We start from the raw sequence: 21,357 nt of genomic DNA, 5'->3' as shown, positions 1-21,357 counted from the left end.
AATTCATTAGCACAAGTTAATTGTTTGAAATCATATTCATAAAAAATGAAAACCGAGTTCGGTTCTGCATCGATAACTATAATGTTGTATTCAATATGGGCTCCGAATATTTTTAACATTAACAAAGTTTAATGTAAGTTATAAATTGTGAATTTTAGTGATATATTGAAATAAACTGTAAGTGTACAAACTCTTTACATAATATCCAGTTAAATTAGCATTAAAGTCAGCAAATTGCAATTATTTGTTATTGTTGTCAATAAACAAATCCAGTTTTACCAGCAAATAACCGCTTTTAGTAAAGACCGATATACCTGTTTTAGCAGGTGTACAGGGTCGGACTTACTTTTCACAAACGTTTATCGGAATGAATTCAAACATGGAATCACACAACAGTTCTACAATACAAGACCATCAAAATCAAATAAACACATCACAGTCATACTCTTCGGCAGCGTCGAGAGTGGAATTTCCTTTAAAGTCCCAAGCAATTATTTTTAGTGCCTTAGAAAACACCAAACTTCAAGACTACCTTCTCCCACTTGGAAATATAATTCAACCAAAAAATATAATCTTCTCTTCTATATTATCTAATAATCGCATATGTATGTATTTATCCAATAAACAAATAGTGGACGATTTTATGAATAATCATGGTCAAATAGAAATACAAGGTGAAATTGTCAGAGCAAGGTTAGTTACACCAGCGGAACGACTTGTGCTCTCCGGCGTATGTCCTTCAATACCGCACAACTTGCTAATCAATGAGCTACAAAAAATCAGCATAGTTCCTGTCTCCCCCATGACCTTCCTCAAAATAAGTGCTTCTATGCCTGAGTACAATCACATCCTTAGTTTTCGAAGACAAATCTATATCAGTCCTCACAATCTAACACTACCAGAGTTATTTACTCTTGTTTTTGACAACACGACATATAGAATATTCATTTCTCAAGACAGTTTAGTTTGCTTTAGATGCAAAAAGCCAGGACACATCGCTTCATAGTGCTCCGAACCACTAGCTCAACTAAACCCCAACCAAAACAATGAAGCATCGGTATCCAGCGCAACAAATATATCCTTGCAAGCATCCAATGACACAAACCCTTCTCAGTGTGAACAAATGTCCATTTCTAATATCCCGGAGATACCGAATAAAATAGATGCATCAAATAAGGACAGTCACATAATTAATCAACCAAAAAGAAACTTTGATGAAATTATTTCACCTGAAGCAGATCCATCTTCAAAAGAATGTAACATTTTTCCACCACCTAAAGTTCAAGCAAAATCTAAAAAAGCTAAAATTAGTTCAGCAAGCACTTCTGAATGCTCATTTTCTCTCTTACTTGATCCTGCTAAAAACTTCATAGAAAATCACCCTCTACCTTTCCCTCTAAACGTTGATCAACTTAACATGCTCCTAATGAATATCACGGGGTCAGCAGATCGTATAACCACAATTCAAGAATATACCACAGACCTACCAGCTTTGTCCCATATGCTCAGTCAAGTTTATCTCCATTTAAAGGAAAGATCCATAAAACGTAAATTCATGTCCATAAGGAAAAAATCCATAATTATATTAACAGTGAGGAATCGGAAGCGGAAAGTGACACATTTCAGTTAAGCCAACATTAATTAAAAACATCCCTTGTTGTCTAGTCCTTTCTGACTCTCTCAGCGCAGTCAAAGCTATGCAAAATGCATACCCTAAACACCCCATTGAGAAAATTATCAGGGCCGAATTAATGAAAGCTCAAGAAAATTTCAGAAGAGTCCACTTCCTATGGATACCATCTCGTATAGGCATAGAAGGGAATGAAGAAGCAGATACTAGTGCGCGTAACGCTATCACCAGTGACACATCAGAAACAGAGTGTCGGAGTATCGCAGGCGATCTAAAAGTTTATTTCAAAAATAAGCTGTTGAGTGCGTGGAATCGAGAGTGGAATGACTATTTCGAAACTCAGAACCATCAAAAGTAATATTTTTTCATGAAGTACACAGCCAGAAGTAGAAGATGCCAAACTATTATTACACGTCTACAACTTGGACACTGTAGGTATACTCATGCCTATCTCTTCTCAAATAGTGAATTTCCAAAATGCGAAACATGCAATACAGTAGACAATATAAAGCACTTCTTGATAGACTGTCCTAAATATGTAAATCAAAGACAGTCTTACAATTTGCCAAATAACCTGAAAGCACTCCTCAACAAAAGTTTAGTTTCGAACAATTTATTAGGTTACTTAAAATGTATAAATATGTTACACAAAATTTAACTTAATTAATTGTTACAAATTTTCAATTGTTCACAAATTGTAATTAATTGTTACAAATGTTAAATTTAATATTATTACAAATGTTACAGGAATGTCGCTAATAACCTTTGGGTGGATGCGACTTTATTTCTTTAAATAAAATTAACAAAAAAAAACCTTCAATCACTGAAACACTAATTTGTGAGCAACAATCAACGTTGCGAGTCAATGTTTAACCCACAACAAATGTTTTTGTTAATTCCAGTCAGCTAGATTCTCAGAAATAGATAAGACAATGTACATTAATAAATAAAACAAACTAAATAATTAAAATAATAATAGTCTCCCTTTATACCGCTGGTGCGGCTATGGGATTATAACAATATAGTTTGCTATCTCTTGAGCCTACGGTATACAAGGAAGGTAACAGGACCAGTAATACGCTTCAACCGCCTATTAGTATCCCTGGTTTTACCCAAGGTATTCATTTTATTGAGGCAGGGTCAACCTGGGGCCTTAGATATTTTTAAAAATATCCAGATGTTTTCTTCGGAGCTGCGAATCGATCCCCGGCCTTCCGCCTGAGCTATCCGGCCAGAATATCTCAAGCGGTAATAATTTAAAAAAAAATCAATATTAAACAAAATACAATGGACAAAAAATCTTGTAAGGTCGGGTACTTTTGCGAACATAGGCAAATAAAGAATAAAGTAGAATAATATATTTATATAACTTACTGTTTTAAAATCGATAGGGGGGTTGGGCGATAGGCCAGTAACCTATTCTTGTAAAAAAGTACTACTACGAAACCTTCAGATAGGCCTCGGAATGGACGGATATCAAGACGACGACTCTGGCAACGGAATATGGAATTTACGCTGGGAACATGGAATGTCAGAACGCTAAATAGACCAGGAGCACAGAGGATCCTTCTACACGAACTGAAAAGATATAAAATAGGAATCACTGCAGTACAAGAGACTAAATGGTTGGGAAAAGGTATCCGGGACACTAAAACACACACTATACTGTATAGCGGTAAAGATGAAGGAAATAAAGAATTTGGAGTAGCCTTTATCGTAGATAATAAAATGAAGCACCTGATAACAGACTTTCAAGCCATCAATGAAAGAATCTGCAAGCTTAGGATAAAAACGCATTTCTTTAACATAACCCTTATAAATGTACACTGTCCCACAAATGAACAGGAAGAAGACACTAAGGTAGCCTTTTATCAAGATTTAGAACGAATCTATGACTCAATACCAAGAAACGACATGAAAATGGTGATAGGCGACACAAACGCCAAGATCGGAAAAGAAGAAGAATACACAGGGGTAATAGGGAAACATATTTTGCATAGAGACACAAATGAGAATGGTCAGTTTCTAATAGATTTTGCAGCTGGAAAGAATATGATTATCAGTTCGACATGCTTCCCACATCGGGACATACATAAGGGCACCTGGATATCACCTGACGGAAATACGATCAATCAAATAGACCATATACTGGCTGAAAAAAGAATGGCGACGAGTATATTGGATGTAAAAAGCAGACGTGGTGCAAGCTGTGACTCAGACCATCTGCTAGTACAGGCACGGTTTAGATGCAAAATCAGTCGACAGGTAAAGGAAAAATATACAAAACAAGAAAAACTAAACTTAGACAACCTAAAAGTCTCTGAGGTACAAGAAAGATTTGAGAGAACAGTGGATGAAAAATTACTAGAAGAAAACAGAGCAGACTCCACAATAGAAAACCAATGGAACACAATAAGCAGTATCATACTCAACACAGCGAAAGAAGTCTTAGGAACAAAGACACAACGGAGAGAAGAAACATGGTTCGATGAAGAATGCAAACAAGCTATACAGGAAAGAAATGAAGCGCATAAGAATTACATACTCAGACGTACTAGAGAGAGAAAAACAGAACATGAGAACAAAAGACGAAGAGCAGATAAACTGTGCAGGCAGAAAAAGAGAAAGTATGAAAACCAACGGATACTAAACATAGAGAGAGAGTTTAAGGAAAACGAAACACGTAGCGCATACCAATTTATCAAACATCTAAGACAAGGATACAAACCGAGGACTAGCCTCTGCAAAAATAAGAAAGGTGAAATCATTAGCGATATGGACGAAATTAAGAGAACCTGGATGACATATTTTAAGGAATTACTAAACAAAGGGACACAACTACCATTACAACAACAGTGGCAGCAGCAGGCACGACAGGAGGTACAACAACAAGAACTGGGGAAAGATGGAGAAGAAAATGAATTCACTAGACCCCCAACGCTAGAGGAGGTCCAAACGGCAATCCACATACAAAAAAGCCATAAAGCACCGGGAATAGATAAAATACCGGCAGAACTACTCAAGCAAGGAGGAAGGAATTTGACACAACAGATGTACCAGCTAATACGAGAGATATGGATAGAAGAAGAAATTCCCCAACAATGGAAGAAAAGTATAATCTGCCCTATTCATAAAAAAGGAGACAAACTGTTGTGTCAGAATTATAGAGGCATCTCTTTACTTTGTTCGGGATACAAAATACTCACAAACATCATTAATCGAAGACTACAACCTCTCACGGAAAAAATCATCGGGGAATATCAAGCAGGGTTTAGGCAAAATAGATCTACCATTGACCAACTATTTACAGTTAAACAAATACTAGCCAAAGCATGGGAATATGACATGGACGTTTACAATCTCTTTGTAGATTTTAAACAAGCCTATGATTCAATAGATAGAACAATTCTACCTAATATACTGAAAGAATTTGGCATACCATCAAAATTAATACGACTAGTGCAAATGACAATGACAGAAACAGAAGCACAGGTATGTATTCGGGGACAGATCACTGATGCGTTTACGATAACGCAAGGACTGAAACAAGGCGACGGACTAGCTCCAACGCTCTTTAATCTTGTTCTGGAATATGTAATTAGACGGTTGACGGTGAGCGGAAATAACATACTTACAAACAAGTCTACCCAATTAGCAGCATACGCAGATGACATAAACATAATGAGCAGAACAATGAATGCAGCGGAAGAAACCTACGTTGAGTTGAAACAGAGTGCAGAAGCAGTAGGGCTAGCAATAAATACAAATAAAACAAAACTACTCATACAAACCAGATCAAATAGACCGGTGCAACAACACTTTATTGACGATATAGAACATGTAAATAGATTCACATACCTAGGAATGGATCTGGTCGCAAGCAATGAAGAAGAACCGGAAATAAATAGAAGGCTTGTGCTGGCAAATAAAGCCTATTTCGCGATGGGTCACATATTCAAATCGCGAGACGTACACCGGAAAACAAAACTCCGGGTCTATAAAACAATAATCAGGCCCATAGTAAGTTATGGTTGCGAAACATGGGTGGTGACACAGAAATCTGCCAATGCATTAGATGTGTTTGAAAGAAAAATATTACGTAGGATCCTGGGCCCAATAAGTGAAAACAACAACTGGCGAATTAGGTACAATAGAGAAATATACGAGCAATATAGCGAACCAACTCTAGCACAACATACTAAACTGCAGAGATTACGATGGGCAGGGCACGTGGTCCGCATGCATGAGAATAGAATCCCCAGAAAATTATTAAATGCAAGAATGCAGGGAAAAAGACCTGTTGGAAGACCTAAAAAGAGATGGGAAGATGAAGTCGATGAGGATGCCAGGAACTGCCTGGGAACGCGTTCATGGAAAAGAACAGCGGTAAATAGAGATGGTTGGAGAAGCCTGTTGAAGGAGGCCAAGGCCCGATTTGGGCTGTAGCGCCATTGGATGGATGGACTGTTTTAAAATATACTTACTATTCGTTCTACGTCTTGTTCGTTAAATTCGTAACTAATCGCTTCTTTAATATCAGCCTGTTTCTGTTCGATCTTTCCCTTTGTCGGTAACTCGTTACTTGCAGCTGTACTTGCTTCTATCCACTTCTGATATTCCCCTTCTGTGAACTCTTGATTTGAGATGAATTCTAACCGGAAAACTCTCTCTTGGGTACCGTGTCTCACTTTCAATCCCTACAATCATAAAATAACTACGTGAAAGAGTACAGAAAACAAGTTTAAACATCTAACAACTATTCTTTAAGTTCCATCTTCTATCGAAGGTTAAAAACCATCAAGGCTTTGCAGACCTCGTTCACCACTGCTCTAAACAGCTTTGCATTCATGCATCTGAACAATTCCCTCGGGTTAGGGATACAACTCGTTACTTACTCTTCGTGTTTTTCGAATTTTGCCTTGGATATGGATATATAATAATGCTCATTTCTACCTTCTCATCACATGTCCTAAGTACTCAAGCTTTCTTATTTTGATTGGCACTTTATTTCTGGTTCATTTTTGATCCTAATAATTTCTTCAACGTTTGACGTTCTTTCCATCCATGATATTAGTGGATTCTTCTGTAATACCAAAATTCAAAGGCAGCTAATTTATTTAAATGTACTTTTTTTAGTTGTGATATTTCCATTTCATAAAGAACCGTAGAGAACAAGTAGCGCCGAAGTATTCTTAGGCACAGTTTTAACCTCATATCTCGACAACATATCTCAAGTTTAATAAATGATGTATGGGCTACTTTAATACGTGTTTTCATTGTATACATTAAAGAGCAAAGGGACGGTACGCAAACCTTGCGGACTTCTCTTTGGCAAACATTCATCAACCAGCCTATATTTGTCCACTGCTGAACGTAGGCCTTCCGTAAAAAATTTTCCAACGATTTCTATCTTGAGCTTCTTGCATCCAATCTGTAATGATTCGGTTTATATCATACGTCCATCTAGTCGTCGATCGTCCTCTGTTTCGATATGCCTCTTGTCTTGGTCAACATTCAAGAATCTTTCTGGTCCATCTGGCAACATGCCCGGCCCAAGCCCATTTATCATGGCTATTTTTTCAACTGCATTCGTCCGAATGTGCAAAATTAGCAATTTTCGTCCGTTGGACTCAATAGGAACATTCCTTACTTTGGTGCAGATAACTTTTAATGTTACTTTATCTGGTAAGCAACTTAAAAAATAAGATTTAACATTTTTATGTTCTTAAATATATGAATATATAAATTTATACATAATTATTTTCATTTCATTCACATGCAAGTATCTTTCGAAAAGAATGTGTTTCAGAACCTCTGGCAGCGACAGAAAGTAGATAATAAAATTCAATATTAAAGCTATTTATATTTACTATACTATAAATACGCATATTTTCTTAAAACCATTTTCTGATGAAATTTGGCATCGTTGTCGGCTATAAAAGCCCGTACTGTAAAGTCAAGGTGAGACGGCCTATAGGTACATAGCGAAAGGAATGTGGCAAACACGGAAGGGGCCATAATGGCAAATAATGAAAGTTTAAAAAAACAAAGCAAAATCATTAATTATTTGCAAGCGAGAAAAAATTTCAATCCGATAAATTCTGATAAAGAACAAGTATTAGTAGCGGTGAAAATTGGATAGCTAATACAAAATGCATTATTCTTTACGATAATGGCTAACAGTTGAAAAAAAATGGATACAAATAATTTTCACATTAATATCTAGTAAGTTGGTCTGACTTTATAAAACAACTCATATTAAAGCTTACCTTATTTGTTTTTGTATTTCCAAGATTATATATCTTGGCCGTCTCATATACCCCAATTACTTCTGCCACTCTATAAACAGGTGCATTATTGTGTTGGCCGATTCCAACTCTCACGAAACAGCCTTTTGCAATTCTATCGAAAAAGGGCATGTGAACAAACCTATGGATATCGAAAGGGAAATTAAACATCGCTATTTATTCACAATCATACATTTACTACCTTTCCAACTTGTGTCTAGACAGTCTCACTAAGTTGAGATCGCTTCTGGCAGGAATATAAGCGGATTTTCGGTCATCATCCTCCTCTTCATTATCACTGGAACTTGAACTAGACGATGACCTCGATTTGGACCTAGAGCGTGATCTGGATCTGACAGAATCTGCTATTGTGGGCCTTTGTGGCGACGATGAAGATTTTTCGTCGTCTGAAAATGGAATTATTCTGTGTGAATTCTAAGACAAAATCAAAAATCCCAAGCTGTTAATATTAACTGTTTTATAAATTCCCATAAAGCTTTTGATAGTACAAACATCAAAGACACACAAATATATCACGGTTTTTATTGCAAAAGATACAACGGTCTTTATACAAGAGTATATAATTACTTTAATACTCTTGTATACGCTGAATATGAATATGCTGAAAACCCAAACCACATGTTTTGGGTTTTCAGCATTTTACAATAGACAAAAAGTAATACAAAGCCATTATAGAAACACTAGAAAAAGAGATAGAAAAGAGAAATTGCAAACATGATGACGGCCAACGTCTGAATACGGACACGGCACCTAAAGAAGATGAAGAATATTTTCTCCAATAAGACATTTAGCACCCATAACAAAGCATTTTGTGATGTTACATTATCATCTTTGAGTTGTTTTAATAAGAATAAACTATGAATTATGCTTCGTCTACAGGGTATTCAGTGTTTTACCGCACAAATATCAACTAACAGTTATTATGAAGCTGACTTATAAAATGCGATTATCTCGAAAACGGTTGAATTTTCAGGTTACTAACAAGTATTCTTTGTAAAAATAATGTATCTTTAATATTTTTTACCACAAATAGAGCTAACTTAAAGAGCAAAAAAATTTAAGCGCAAATTTATGCCACACATGTGGCGCCCTCTATTAGTTACATTAAAGTATGTAACAAAATTATAATTTATCCTACTCAATAGCATCCAACTGTAAATCTTTGTCCAAAAATATTTACAAACGTACAAGTTATAGCAAAAAATAAAATTTTAAATTTCCATTTTAACAACCTGTATCTTTCTTAATATCAACATTTTATTAAAGCAAGTTGGCTTAAATCGTAATATTTTAAAGTGCAGAATCTACGGTTTCTGTTTGAACAATTACTTAACGACCACCCTGTATATATATATATATATATATATATATATATATATATATATATATATATATATATATATATATATATATACAACAAATACTGGATATTATTGACTGTCGATATAAACGAACAACACAGTTTATTAGGGCTGCAGTCAGTAGGTTTGGCCGGGATGTTATAGAAACACTCTTTTGACTTTTGGTCGAGCTTTCGGAATTCTTTTATTCCTTCTTCAAGATACTGTAATTAGAAGAATGTGTAAATATTTACAACATATCACAAATTGTCATTGCAACTTACTAGTCGTTGAGATTATTTGTGTAAAGCTATGACACTCAACATTAAAAACACACATATAAAATATAACATGTAAAATAATGGACATTCCGCCCATTTTTTTGCCCAAATTTTTTTTTACTACGCTCATGGCTAACAAATCCAAATGACACGTCACGCACCGATTTCTTAATCACTGAAAGTGGCCTCGCATTGTGTTCTTAAGGACCATATCTTCTAAGAATATATTCAATGAATTCTTTTCTTTTTGTCCATTTAAGAAAAACACATTTCCTAAATCCCTTTCGCGTTACATAGAATATAACTTTCTCTAAACGTCGAGTTTCTAAAAAAAAAGACCCGCTGACATGAAATGCTTCCCTGTGCGTAACGTAGGTTTAGGCCTATTCTCGAATACATTCGAAACTCCTACTTAAAAGAAAATCTATGCCCTCTTAAGAAATTATCAATGTTTACTTCACTTGTGTACCAGTTCCCGAATGAGTCAGTTCAACTTGGCCGGTAAGTCATTTACTAAATATCATTTATATTGTAACTGCCCCTCTAATTTCAATTATGTATTATTAATTATAGACTTTGATGTCAATTCTATTTGCCTTGTTGTCTTGCCGTTTGTTTATTCTATCACAAAATCATTACCTGTCGCCCACGAGCACTGTAGGGTACCTTTTAACTGCTTCTGTACCGTCCACGGCGCCCATGGGTACACGTAAACTCATCACCAATTACCATAAATACCCTTGTACATAGTACAAACTCATCACCGCCATAAAAGTAGGGTTTTCAAAATAGACCCTAAGAGATTGGTAAACTGATCACTGGCCTACCTGCAGCCTGGATCAGGTATAGACCATAAAATCCCAGCAAACGGCTAGTTTTTGGTAATTTCACAGAATAATCCAAATCCAGATGTCTTAAATGCAACTGCAATTTATTGGTTTTTGAAAAATGATGGTTATCAATAATTTCAAATTTCAATTGATTGCGAAAGACTCTAAAAAAATCGAATTGTCTTTTGTGGACTTGTGCGACGAAAGGGTGTAAGGCTAAATGTCATACAACTGGTGAGTAGAAATGTTATACCGTTTTTGTTTAGTTGTTTCGCACTGGTTTTCGCGAATCATCCTGATCAAACAGAAAAAAATCAGTGTAATTAAGTTCTTTAAGTTAACTGTATATGATGATGCTGTAGATTACCTTTTCTGATATTATATTTTGAGATTTCTAATTAAATTGTTAAAGTCACATTGTTGTATATATATATATATATATATATATATATATATATATAATAAATTGTTGGCGTTGGTATAATTAATTAAAAAATTCACTACTTACAAACTTAATGAGGTTGTATCAACGAAGATGTATTATAATGTTGATAAAATTTATCATAGTCTCTCATCTTTTTTAATATATAAAACCTATTTTTATGTTTAAAAATTTAAAAAATTACTGTACATCCAAAAACACTTAATTATTCTAAATAAATACATGACATTATTGTGACAAAATTCTTTTAAATGTCAATTGATAAATTATTGTTTGTGTTATTATTGCATTTATCTAGTAGTAACAAATAGGAGAACATTTCATTTAGATGACCAATATCTGTTCTATGATTCATTGCATTATTATTTTGGCAAATGTAGGCCATTTCAAGAAAAAGTCTTTTGGTGATGTTACTTTCCTGTTCTACTACTTGTATTTGTTGTAATTATGATAATCGTTGTGTTATTATAATCTATCTGATGATCATTTTTAAATACATGTTCACCCAATTACATCCCACAAGTCAGATAATAGACTGCATCCTGAAAAAAGTGCATTGGGTGAACATGTATTTAAAAATGGACATCAGATAGATTATAATAACATCAAAGTAGTAGAACACGAAAGTAACATCACCAAAAGACTTTTTCTTGAAATGGCCTACATTTGCCAAAATAATAATGCAATGAATCATAGAACAGATATTGGTCATCTAAATGAAATGTTCTCCTATTTGTTACTACTATTTGGTTTCAAATGAGTGTAGAGTAATAAATCATGAATTGTCATAAAATTTGCCTGAACTTCGGTGTCGTCATGGGCGTAGGCAAATGGACGGATGTCAACTTCGTCGTCAAAAATTGATGTACCTCAAAATATCATATTTTGGATATTTTGTGATAACCAATTTTATTTAATTTTTCGATTAACTTATTCTTCAAACTCGTATTCCATTATATGGTCATTAAAGCTAATTACATTTTTATTTATAAAAACAAATTCACTTCCTTACTGAACGAATAAAAGCATTAGAAGACCTCCTAATATTACTCTTCTTCTTCTTCTAATGGCGCTACAACCCTTTGTGAGTCTTGGCCTGCTTAACAATGTTCTTCCATTCTGCCCTGTCGGATACTTTCCTAATATTACTAAGAACTAAAATAAATCAACATGAAGACTAATAACGCGTAATGAGGTTTTACTTACACTTTCATTATAATCCCTCTTTTATTTTATTATTATCATTCGACATTCGACATTCGAGTTAGTAATTGTTACTACACCAATTAAACGTACAGTAATATTGTGATATAGAAATAGTGAAAAAGTTATAAAATGGCGACATTTACTCCAAAGAAAAGAGGTGTAAAAAATTCTCCGCTATCTGTTAGTGAAAAAGTTATAATTTTAAATGTATATGATTGCATAAAACACGATCACCCTAGTTTGTCTGTGCAAGAAAGTGTTGAGCGATGTGCCCGAATGACTGGAATTGGACAGTCCACGATTTTTAAATTATTGCGAGAAAGAAAGATATCAGGCCAGTTAAGTCCATGCAAGAGAAAATCAGGAAGACCAATAAAAATCTTAGGTGAAGACACCAAACGTGACATTCGAAGAAAAGTTCATTCGTTTTATTTTAAAAAGGAAATACCCACCCTTGACAAAATACTAATGGAGATAAGCCAAGATAACGATATTCCTTTGATATCCAGAAAACTTTTATGGAAAACTTTAAAAAGTATGAATTTTTCCTGGGAAAAGCACAATCGAAAGGCACTATTACTGGAAAGTGATGAAATCATTTGCTGGAGACGAAAATATTTGAGAACTATAAAACAGTACCGCAGAGAGCACAAGAAATTTTTTTATCTTGATGAGACGTGGATAAACGAAGGTTATATAGTCCAAAAAATGTGGCAAGATAAAAATGTAACAAGTGCTCGCCAAGCTTTCATAGAAGGCCTTTCGACGGGTATTAAAGTGCCTTCGGGAAAAGGGAAGAGGCTTATAATTGCTCACATTGGAAGCGAAGAAGGATTTTTAAAAGAAGGTTTGTTAAGCTTTGAGTCGTGTCGGACGGGAGATTATCATGAGGACATGAATTCGGATGTCCTCGAAGACTACTTCGGGGAAATGTTAAAATTTCTTCCAGCTGATTCGGTCGTGGTTATGGATAATGCAAGCTACCATTCAAGGCGCATAGAGAAGGTACCAACTTCAGCTTGGAGAAAGCAAGAAATTATTAACTGGCTGTCAAATAAAGGTATTCAGTTTGAGACGAATTCAATAAAGAAGGAACTACTAGCCGTAGTAAAACAACATAAATCTCGCTTCATAAAATATGCCGTAGAAGATGTAGCAGAAAAGTATAAAGTAACTGTGCTACGCCTACCGCCATATCATTGCGAATTAAATCCCATAGAACTTATATGGGCACAAGTTAAAGGATATGTTGCAAGGCACAATACCACATTTAAAATGAAAGATGTCAAGGTATTGTTTGATCAAGCCATTATGGAAATCACATCAGAAAACTGGCAAAAAGCAATCCAGCATGTTTTAAAAGAGGAAGATAAAATGTGGGAACTGGACAACTTGGTCGATCAGGTGGTTGACCCTATAATTATAACACCAAGGGATGATGACAGTTCTTCGGATGAAGACTATAGTGATGTAGAATTGTAATAACGTATCCAGTAAAGTTTTTGTAGTTTTTGTGAATAAATTGATTTAAACTCCCCACAAGTGTTTCAATATGTAAAGTTCATTCGTGTGTGTTTGTGAGTATTTCCCGATTTCGGTTCGTATATATTTTATTGTTACATTTTATATTTTTTTAATAACACTGTTCTGCTGTATTACATTTTTATTTCCTTTAATATGATTTTTAAGAATGCATATTCTTTTGTCAATTAACCCACTAGCGCGCCTCTGGCTCAGTGTTTATCTGTCGATAACAATGGACTAATCCCTTAAAACAGGGTGATACCTACCTGCTCTTTATGAAACGACAGAATTTTGCAATGCGGACGGAATTTATTGACGGATTATTGACGGATTACCCTGTAGCGCTTTTGAATACTTCATGAGATTTTATTACTCTACACTCATTAGAAATAGATTATAGATAAATGCAATAATAACACAAACAATAATTTATCAATTGACATTTAAAAGAATTTTGTCACAATAATGTCATGTATTTATTTAGAATAATTAAGTGTTTTTGGATGTACAGTAATTTTTAAAATTTTTAAACATAAAAATAGGTTTTATATATTAAAAAAGATGAGAGACTATGATAAATTTTATCAACATTATAATATATCTTCGTTGATACAACCTCATTAAGTTTGTAAGTAGTGAATTTTTTAATTAATTATACCAACGCCAACAATTTATTCATCACATTTGTAGCTCCCTGATGAAGGACATAACCAATGTCCGAAAGCTTGGAATAAAAATTTAAAAGAGTACACGTTTCATTTTTTATTGCTGCAAACCCACTATTTAACGTTTACTTTAAGTCAGCACCATATGTGAAACCTTTTTATTTTTAGTTCTATGAATTTTGTTATATAAAATAATTATGTTACATAAAAAGTTTTGAATGATCTAAAACCTAGAATACAATGATCAGATATAAAAATTTTTTTAGTTGTATACGCGGTTTGTCAAAAAAAATGAATTGTGGATATTCTCAAGTCTTAATAAAATTCATGTTGTTTAACGAACCGCGTAAATGACTGAAGAATACTAATATCTGATTCTGATGACTGAAATTCTAGATCATTCAGAACTAGAGAATAAATTTTTTTTCATAAAACTAAAAATAAAAAAAATTTCCACATGGTACCAACTTAATTGGACCCCTTATATATATATATATATATATATATATATATATATATATATATATATATACTGAAAAAGCGATAAACGCTTGTAGTCAACGCTGATCAGTTAGACTACAAACACAACTATATATTTGGGTGTGCAGCCGAAGATAGGACAAAGAAGTACTCTTTTTAAACTACCAAGCTTTCGCAAATCTCTATTTGCATCATCAGGGTGCTACAATAAACAAAATTAGTACAAATTACACAATAAAAATTATTTTGTATCTTACACTAATTGAGGTTAGTTGTCATGATGTTTATGAAATGAAATGAACAACTCATCTGACTCCTACAAATAATGGCGAAAACTAACCAAAAAATGTAAAAATATTGCTTTTAAAAGGACTCTAATTGTGGGATCTTTGTACAAGTCATTGAAAGATAAAGTACAGGAAGCTGTACTTAAGCATTTTGATACATTCTGTCATAATAAATGCATTGCTGATTACTTCAAATTTAAAAATTTCCGCCAATGATGCCATAAAATGTAAAGCTTTGCACGTGTAAAAAATTAGGTTTCCTTCGACTTCAATGCACTAATAGCACACTCAAGTTTTTAGCTTTTTCTATTTTTCAGATATTTTATATTTACTAACTGTCCAAAATCGTGTATTATTTTCAAAATAGTCAAATAACGCCAAAACGGTAAGACAGACCGAATGTATGCTTAACAAATTATCTCGAGAATTCAATGAGAAATATAAAAATGAGAAAATCAAATAGCGAAGTTGGGACTACTTCCGATATAAACAAAAATAGCACATATTGACAAATATTTTCATTTTAAAGTTCACTATCGAAATCCTATGCAACTAAATTTTTAGATCTCAAAACCATTTAGATTGGCAGATACGTCTAATAGGCCACACCGTGAGACATATTATTATCTCAGTTAAATTTTAAAGCAACTTACTTAAAATAATTTCTGAATTTATTAAATTATCACATAAACGAGAAGTATAACAGGTAAGAGGCAATCTTTCGCATTAGAAAAGAGGCAAAAATCCCGGTGATGAGTTTACCTATCTGCGGTGATGAGTTTACCAATCTCCAAAGGATGCCGGTGATCAGTTTACTATATCTCCGAGGGTCTAATAATTTTATGAGGGGCTATATAGTGATGAGTTCGTACACGTCCGCGCCCATTTGTAGTACCGAGACAATAGGTATGTTCCTTTATTTTCTAGTGTAGCGCTAGTTCCAAAAAAGTGTAGAAGTGCTACACTAAGTCGTTCCTTTGCAAGGTGTAATGCTACACCACTCTGTTCCATTGAAAAATGTTGCAAAAAAAGTCCAGTGTCGATAAATCTACACCTGCTGAATTTGATAACTGTGTAGTTGTCACATGAGTGTTTGTTTACAAAACAAAATCTTTTTCTTTTAGTTTAATTTAAATTTAAAAACATTAAAAAGCTTTTAGTAACTTTAAAAACTAAAGTAGCTACAAATTTTAATTTAATTTAATTTTTTATTTTGTTGTAATTGAGTTGATAATTTTATTTCATCACTCATTTTTATAATTTTTTTTTTTTAAGATACTTAGCTAATTATAATAAAGTTTATTTAAATTAACGAAGGAAAATCGAAAGTAGAAGAAATCAAAACAAAAAAATCTAAAGATAAACACGCCGTAAAATAATTGACTTAAATCGTAACACTATACCGTTCCTTCGTTTAGTGCCACAGCCATGATATTCGTTTGACACTAGCCAGTGTAGCTTACAATCAACTACACTCGAAAGTGCTACTCTAGAAAACAAAGGAACATACCTATTATCTACCTCCAGCCACCACGTGCCTGCTGTATTTGTAAGTACCTTTTGCCGTTTCTATTGTGACATTCGGCAGATATTAATTGTTTTTTTGCAGTGTTTGATTAAATTGCAACTATCAAATACATTAGCTGTAAACGAACGTTTATTTCTTTTATTCCATAACGTTTATTCATTTTATCCTTTAAAATATTATTTTTACTATTATCTCTTTCAGGTACAACTTGTTATTTCACTTTATTAATTTATCTTTACTGTCGTTATTAGTGTTTACCGAGGGATATAATTACTCCTCTCTACTCCTTTGTTACCGTGTAGTAATCATCTGATATCTTTCCCGTTATGGTTCTCGTCGTATTTCCTTTCCGTTTTCGTATTTAATAGGTTTCCCTATTTCTTCCAAAATAGGGTGGTGCCCTGTGACCTTGGAGCGTTATTTGTGTAACCGTGTTGCCAAGGATCAGAGCATTTACCATCTTAAATTAGGCACACTTCTCCACAGCCCATCCGTGGTAGCTATTTCCATATTACACAATTAAGTGGCGTTTATATGTTACACTAGGAAAGAAGACACCAAAGAAGATAATACCAACGTGCAATATCTGTTGGCCGTTATCCATTTCAGGAATTTACCGCAAGAATATATTCAGATGCGTTCAAAACAAAGAAAGGAGTTAGACAGGGCTGCATATTATCACCATTATTATACAACATATATCTTTTTAATATATAATGAGAAAAGTACTAGACGAATGGGATGGAGGAATCACTTCAGGAGGCAGAAAAATCAGTAACCTGCGATACGCAGATGACACACTTATACTAGCAGCGAATGAAGTTGACATGATTACCATTACCGAACGGCTATACGGCTATACGTTGAGAAACGTAGAGAAGGGGGAGGGGCGATTTGGCTTATTACCTTAGTATATGACAGGAGAGAGGGGGCATGAGTGTACATGTGACGTCGCTGTCGTTTGGTGTATTTCAATTTGTCGCTATTGTCTCTAAAAATATAATGTTTTACCAGTCCTTATAATATATTCTTAAATACAGTCTTGCATTTAATTTTTAAAAATCCAGAAATACCATTAAACTTTTTAAACAATTTACTGAAAAGGAGGGTCACTAGGGGGGTAATTGCAACGTCGGCATGAGGGAGGGTCTCGACTATAAATAACCCTTTACGACGAAGGGGGGGGGGGGTATTAAAAAGTCAACATTTTTTACGACGTATTTTATGGATGTTCCCTAAGCGAAGAATTCGGACTTCAGATCAAAACACCGGAGAAACAGAAATAATAATCGTAGACAGGCAACAATGGCGATTCCTCCTCATGAATCAAGCGTAGACTAACAATGGGCCGAACCACAACAGCTAAATTAATTAAAATATGGAAAGATCGAACAATATCAAGGAATACTAAGATCACGTTGTTCAACGCCCTTATTTTTCCCATTGCCTCATACGCAGCTGAAACATGTGACTCTCAAAAAAATCGATAGAAGTAAGATCCAAATGTAGGTCTATAGAAGAATTCTACGCGTGTCTTGGACAGAACATAGAACCAACCTGTCATTTCTGAAAGAGCTTCACATAAAAGACAGGCTATAAAAAAGTAAACCAAGCATACCTAAATTACCTCGGCGACTTAGCTAGAAGAACGGGGACCATGCAACTATTGGTAGTAGAAGGCCGAAGACCTAGAGGAAGATTTCCAACACGATAGATAGACCAAATGAAGACTCTGGTGGGAAGATCCCTATACGAAACCGTCCATATGGCACAGAATCCAACCAATGGAGACAGCAAATGAAGACTCTGGTGGGAAAATCCCTATATGAAGCCATCCATATGGCACAGAATTCAGCCAATTGAGACAGCAAGCTAACAATATTTAAAGTGTCACCACGCCCACAAGGGCTCAAGAAATGAGGAGGAGAGGATGATCGTCAATTACTTTTTTTATCGTTTTTTATATATATTTTATTTTCGCAATATTTTTCGTCTTTTTTGTTGATATTTTCATTTTGGAATTCTCATACACTAGATATAGTGTTTATAGATGCCTCTTTGTAGTTCACTTTCAGAATTTTGGATTATTAGCACCTCATCGGCAAAAAGTACGTTTTTTTTGTATACAAGGAAAAAGCATTACGGTTTTCTGTATTAATTTTAGCTGTTTGACACCAATAGAAGGTAAATATTATTTGTATATCACGATAATCGATGTTAAGTGATTTTAAAGTATCTAATGTTTCATATTTGACGTTATCGAAAGATTTACTATGAAGCTGGACGTCTTTTTTCATTTTGGCATATTTGGATCAATACACTTAGTGCGAATATAGACTGGTATCCAAACTACGTATCAGATGCCCACATCAGAGGAACTTATGTACCAAATTGCAAAGCTGTACGCCTTTTTCGTCAAGAGAAAGAAAAGGCAAGAGAATATGAAAAGGTTTGCCAGTACCTCTAAGAAGGAAATGGCAAGTTACACTTCATCGTGTCAATTCGAAGAAAACCTATTGATCCCAAATTGAAAAGATTTTTTACAACAATAGAAACCTATATACCAAATTTCAATACTCCAGAATTCTTCTTCCAAGAGTTATCGCATAGGACGATCGGACAAATGACTTTAAGTGGTCTTAAAGTGGTTAACGATAAGTGGACATGTAGTAGCTTGCTTCATAGATTTTAAAAAAGCTTTTGACAGAGTTCAACATGAAAAGCTTTTAAGTATTCTTAAGACCAAAAACATAGATAGTAGAGATCTACAAATTATATCGAATCTGTATCAAAATCACAAAGCAAGAATAAGAGTCGAAGGAGAACTGACAGAGGAAGTAAGTATACTTAGAGGAGTTCGACAAGGGTGCATACTTTCACCACTCTTATTTAACGTCTACAGTGAAGTGATATTTCAAGAAGCTTTATTGGATATTGTGGAAGGTATTTTGGTCAACGGAAATAGCATTAATAATATTAGATATACGGACGATACGGTCATATTTGCAAGTGACATGGAAGATCTACAGTACATAATACAACATGTATACAATGCATGTGAAAGGTACGGACTGCAAATGAATCTCAAGAAAACGAAATCAATGATATTCTCAAAAAAACCACAAAATGTAGATAACCTGATCATCAATAATACAACGATCGAAAGATTAACAACATATAAATATTTAGGAACGTGGCTAACCGAAGATGGAGATCAAATAAAAGAAATCAGATCTAGAATAGAAATGGCAAGAAACATGTTCATAAAATTGAAGAACTTACTTTGCAACGGTAACCTTAATCTAGAGATCCGCACGATAATGCTTCGTTGTTATGTTTTTTCTACTTTACTATACGGCATGGAAGCGTGAACAATAAAACAGTCTGAAATCAAAAAATTAAACTCCTTTGAGATGTGGTGCTACAGGAGAATCCACAGAATATCGTGGACTGAAAAAGTAACTAATATAGAGGTGTTACAAAGAATGAAGAAAGAATGTGAAGTCATAAAAACTGTTAAAATTAGAAAGATTCAATATCTGGGTCATATAATGAGGAGCGAGAAGTAGAAGGGAAGATACAAGGGAAGAGAAACCCAGGACGACGCAAAATATCCTGGCTAAAACATTTGAGAGAGTGGTTCAGTTGCAGCTCATTAGAATTATTCAGAAGCGCGGCCAATAAAATTAAAATAGCGATGATGATTTCCAAACTCCGATAGGAGAAGGAACCTGAAGAAGAAGGACATGTAGTTAAAACTTAATAACTAATGAAAAATCAAATAAGTTGAGTTGAGAAGTTGAGATCAAATTATTGCCAAGTTGTGTGATTTGTATTAAATGTATTCACATGACATTAACCGATTTCGTGTTGATCCCAAGTTGAATTTTTCCCCTCTTAAACTTCAGGTAGTGGCGTCACTGTGTGAAAGACCAAGTAGACTGTTTTTTCGAAGTCGGTAATAAACAAGTTATTGTTAGTAGTCGATCGTTTCAGTACCTTAATATATCGTTGTGACTGACAGTTACTCGTAGTGTGAACATCACATTGTTATGGTGTGGTAAGCTCTTAGATATTTGTACATTAATTTCTCCAATTTTAATTAAAAGATTGTTAGATTTTAGCTTTATCGAATGGGAGATTACGAACACACAAGCTTACTTTTGGAAGGCCTTACTTGCAAAAAATTTTAGAAGAATTAGAGCTAGATAATGCTGATACATCAGTGGCATACGAAGATGAATCATATAAAGAGGAACAGGATATTAAGGAAGTTATAAATCACGACAGTAAATCAGAACAGGAGATGCCAGATGTAGATGAAAGTGTTGTGGCTCTTCAATCTGCCCATCTAATCTATACAGGTATGTTAGCAAAACTAGAATATAAATTTTTACTGTTTTAGGCAAGAACCGTACTCACCGGAAGAAGGATTCTCCAGAGTCAAGAACCACTAGAACAAGACAGGATAACATAATAATTCGCTTACCAGGGCCTACAAAAATTATTACAAATTTAAAAGACGCTGTCGAGATTTGGAATTATTTCTTTGATGGCACAATAATTGGTATCATTGTGGAAAAGACAAATATTTGCTCTGATCCAGCCAACACAAAGATTTTTGGAGGAGAGGAAATATGACTCTTACGATGACTCTGGCACTGTTCCGATTTCTTGTTCGTTACATTAGGATTGATCATAAGGAAACACATGTAGAGCGATTAAAAATTAACAAACCAGCTCCCATTCGTGTGATTCAGTCACACAAAATTGCCAGAATAGTCAAGTATAATCATTCAGCATTTGTTACCATTGATGAGATAATCCTTGCTTTTA

The 21,357-nt window shown here is 34.3% G+C and overlaps 1 protein-coding gene across 2 annotated transcripts in view; it reads right to left on the bottom strand.

Moving 5' to 3' along the window:
* The window catches only part of Rtf1 (RNA polymerase-associated protein Rtf1), a 59,774-nt gene that overhangs the window by 20,043 nt on the left and 18,374 nt on the right, over window positions 1–21,357 (bottom strand). For both annotated transcript variants that reach the window (XM_072526461.1, XM_072526462.1), the window contains exons 4-6: window positions 8,120–8,324; window positions 7,900–8,059; window positions 6,115–6,327 (exon numbers count right to left, since the gene is read on the bottom strand). In XM_072526461.1, the coding sequence (XP_072382562.1) occupies window positions 6,115–6,327; window positions 7,900–8,059; window positions 8,120–8,324 (578 nt within the window). The remainder of the gene's footprint in view (window positions 1–6,114; window positions 6,328–7,899; window positions 8,060–8,119; window positions 8,325–21,357) is intronic.

Source organism: Diabrotica undecimpunctata, chromosome 3 (assembly GCF_040954645.1).
Source record: "Diabrotica undecimpunctata isolate CICGRU chromosome 3, icDiaUnde3, whole genome shotgun sequence".
Lineage (NCBI taxonomy): Eukaryota > Metazoa > Arthropoda > Insecta > Coleoptera > Chrysomelidae > Diabrotica > Diabrotica undecimpunctata.
Note: the sequence above shows the minus strand (reverse complement) of the source record. Positions and strands in the feature narration are given on the sequence as shown.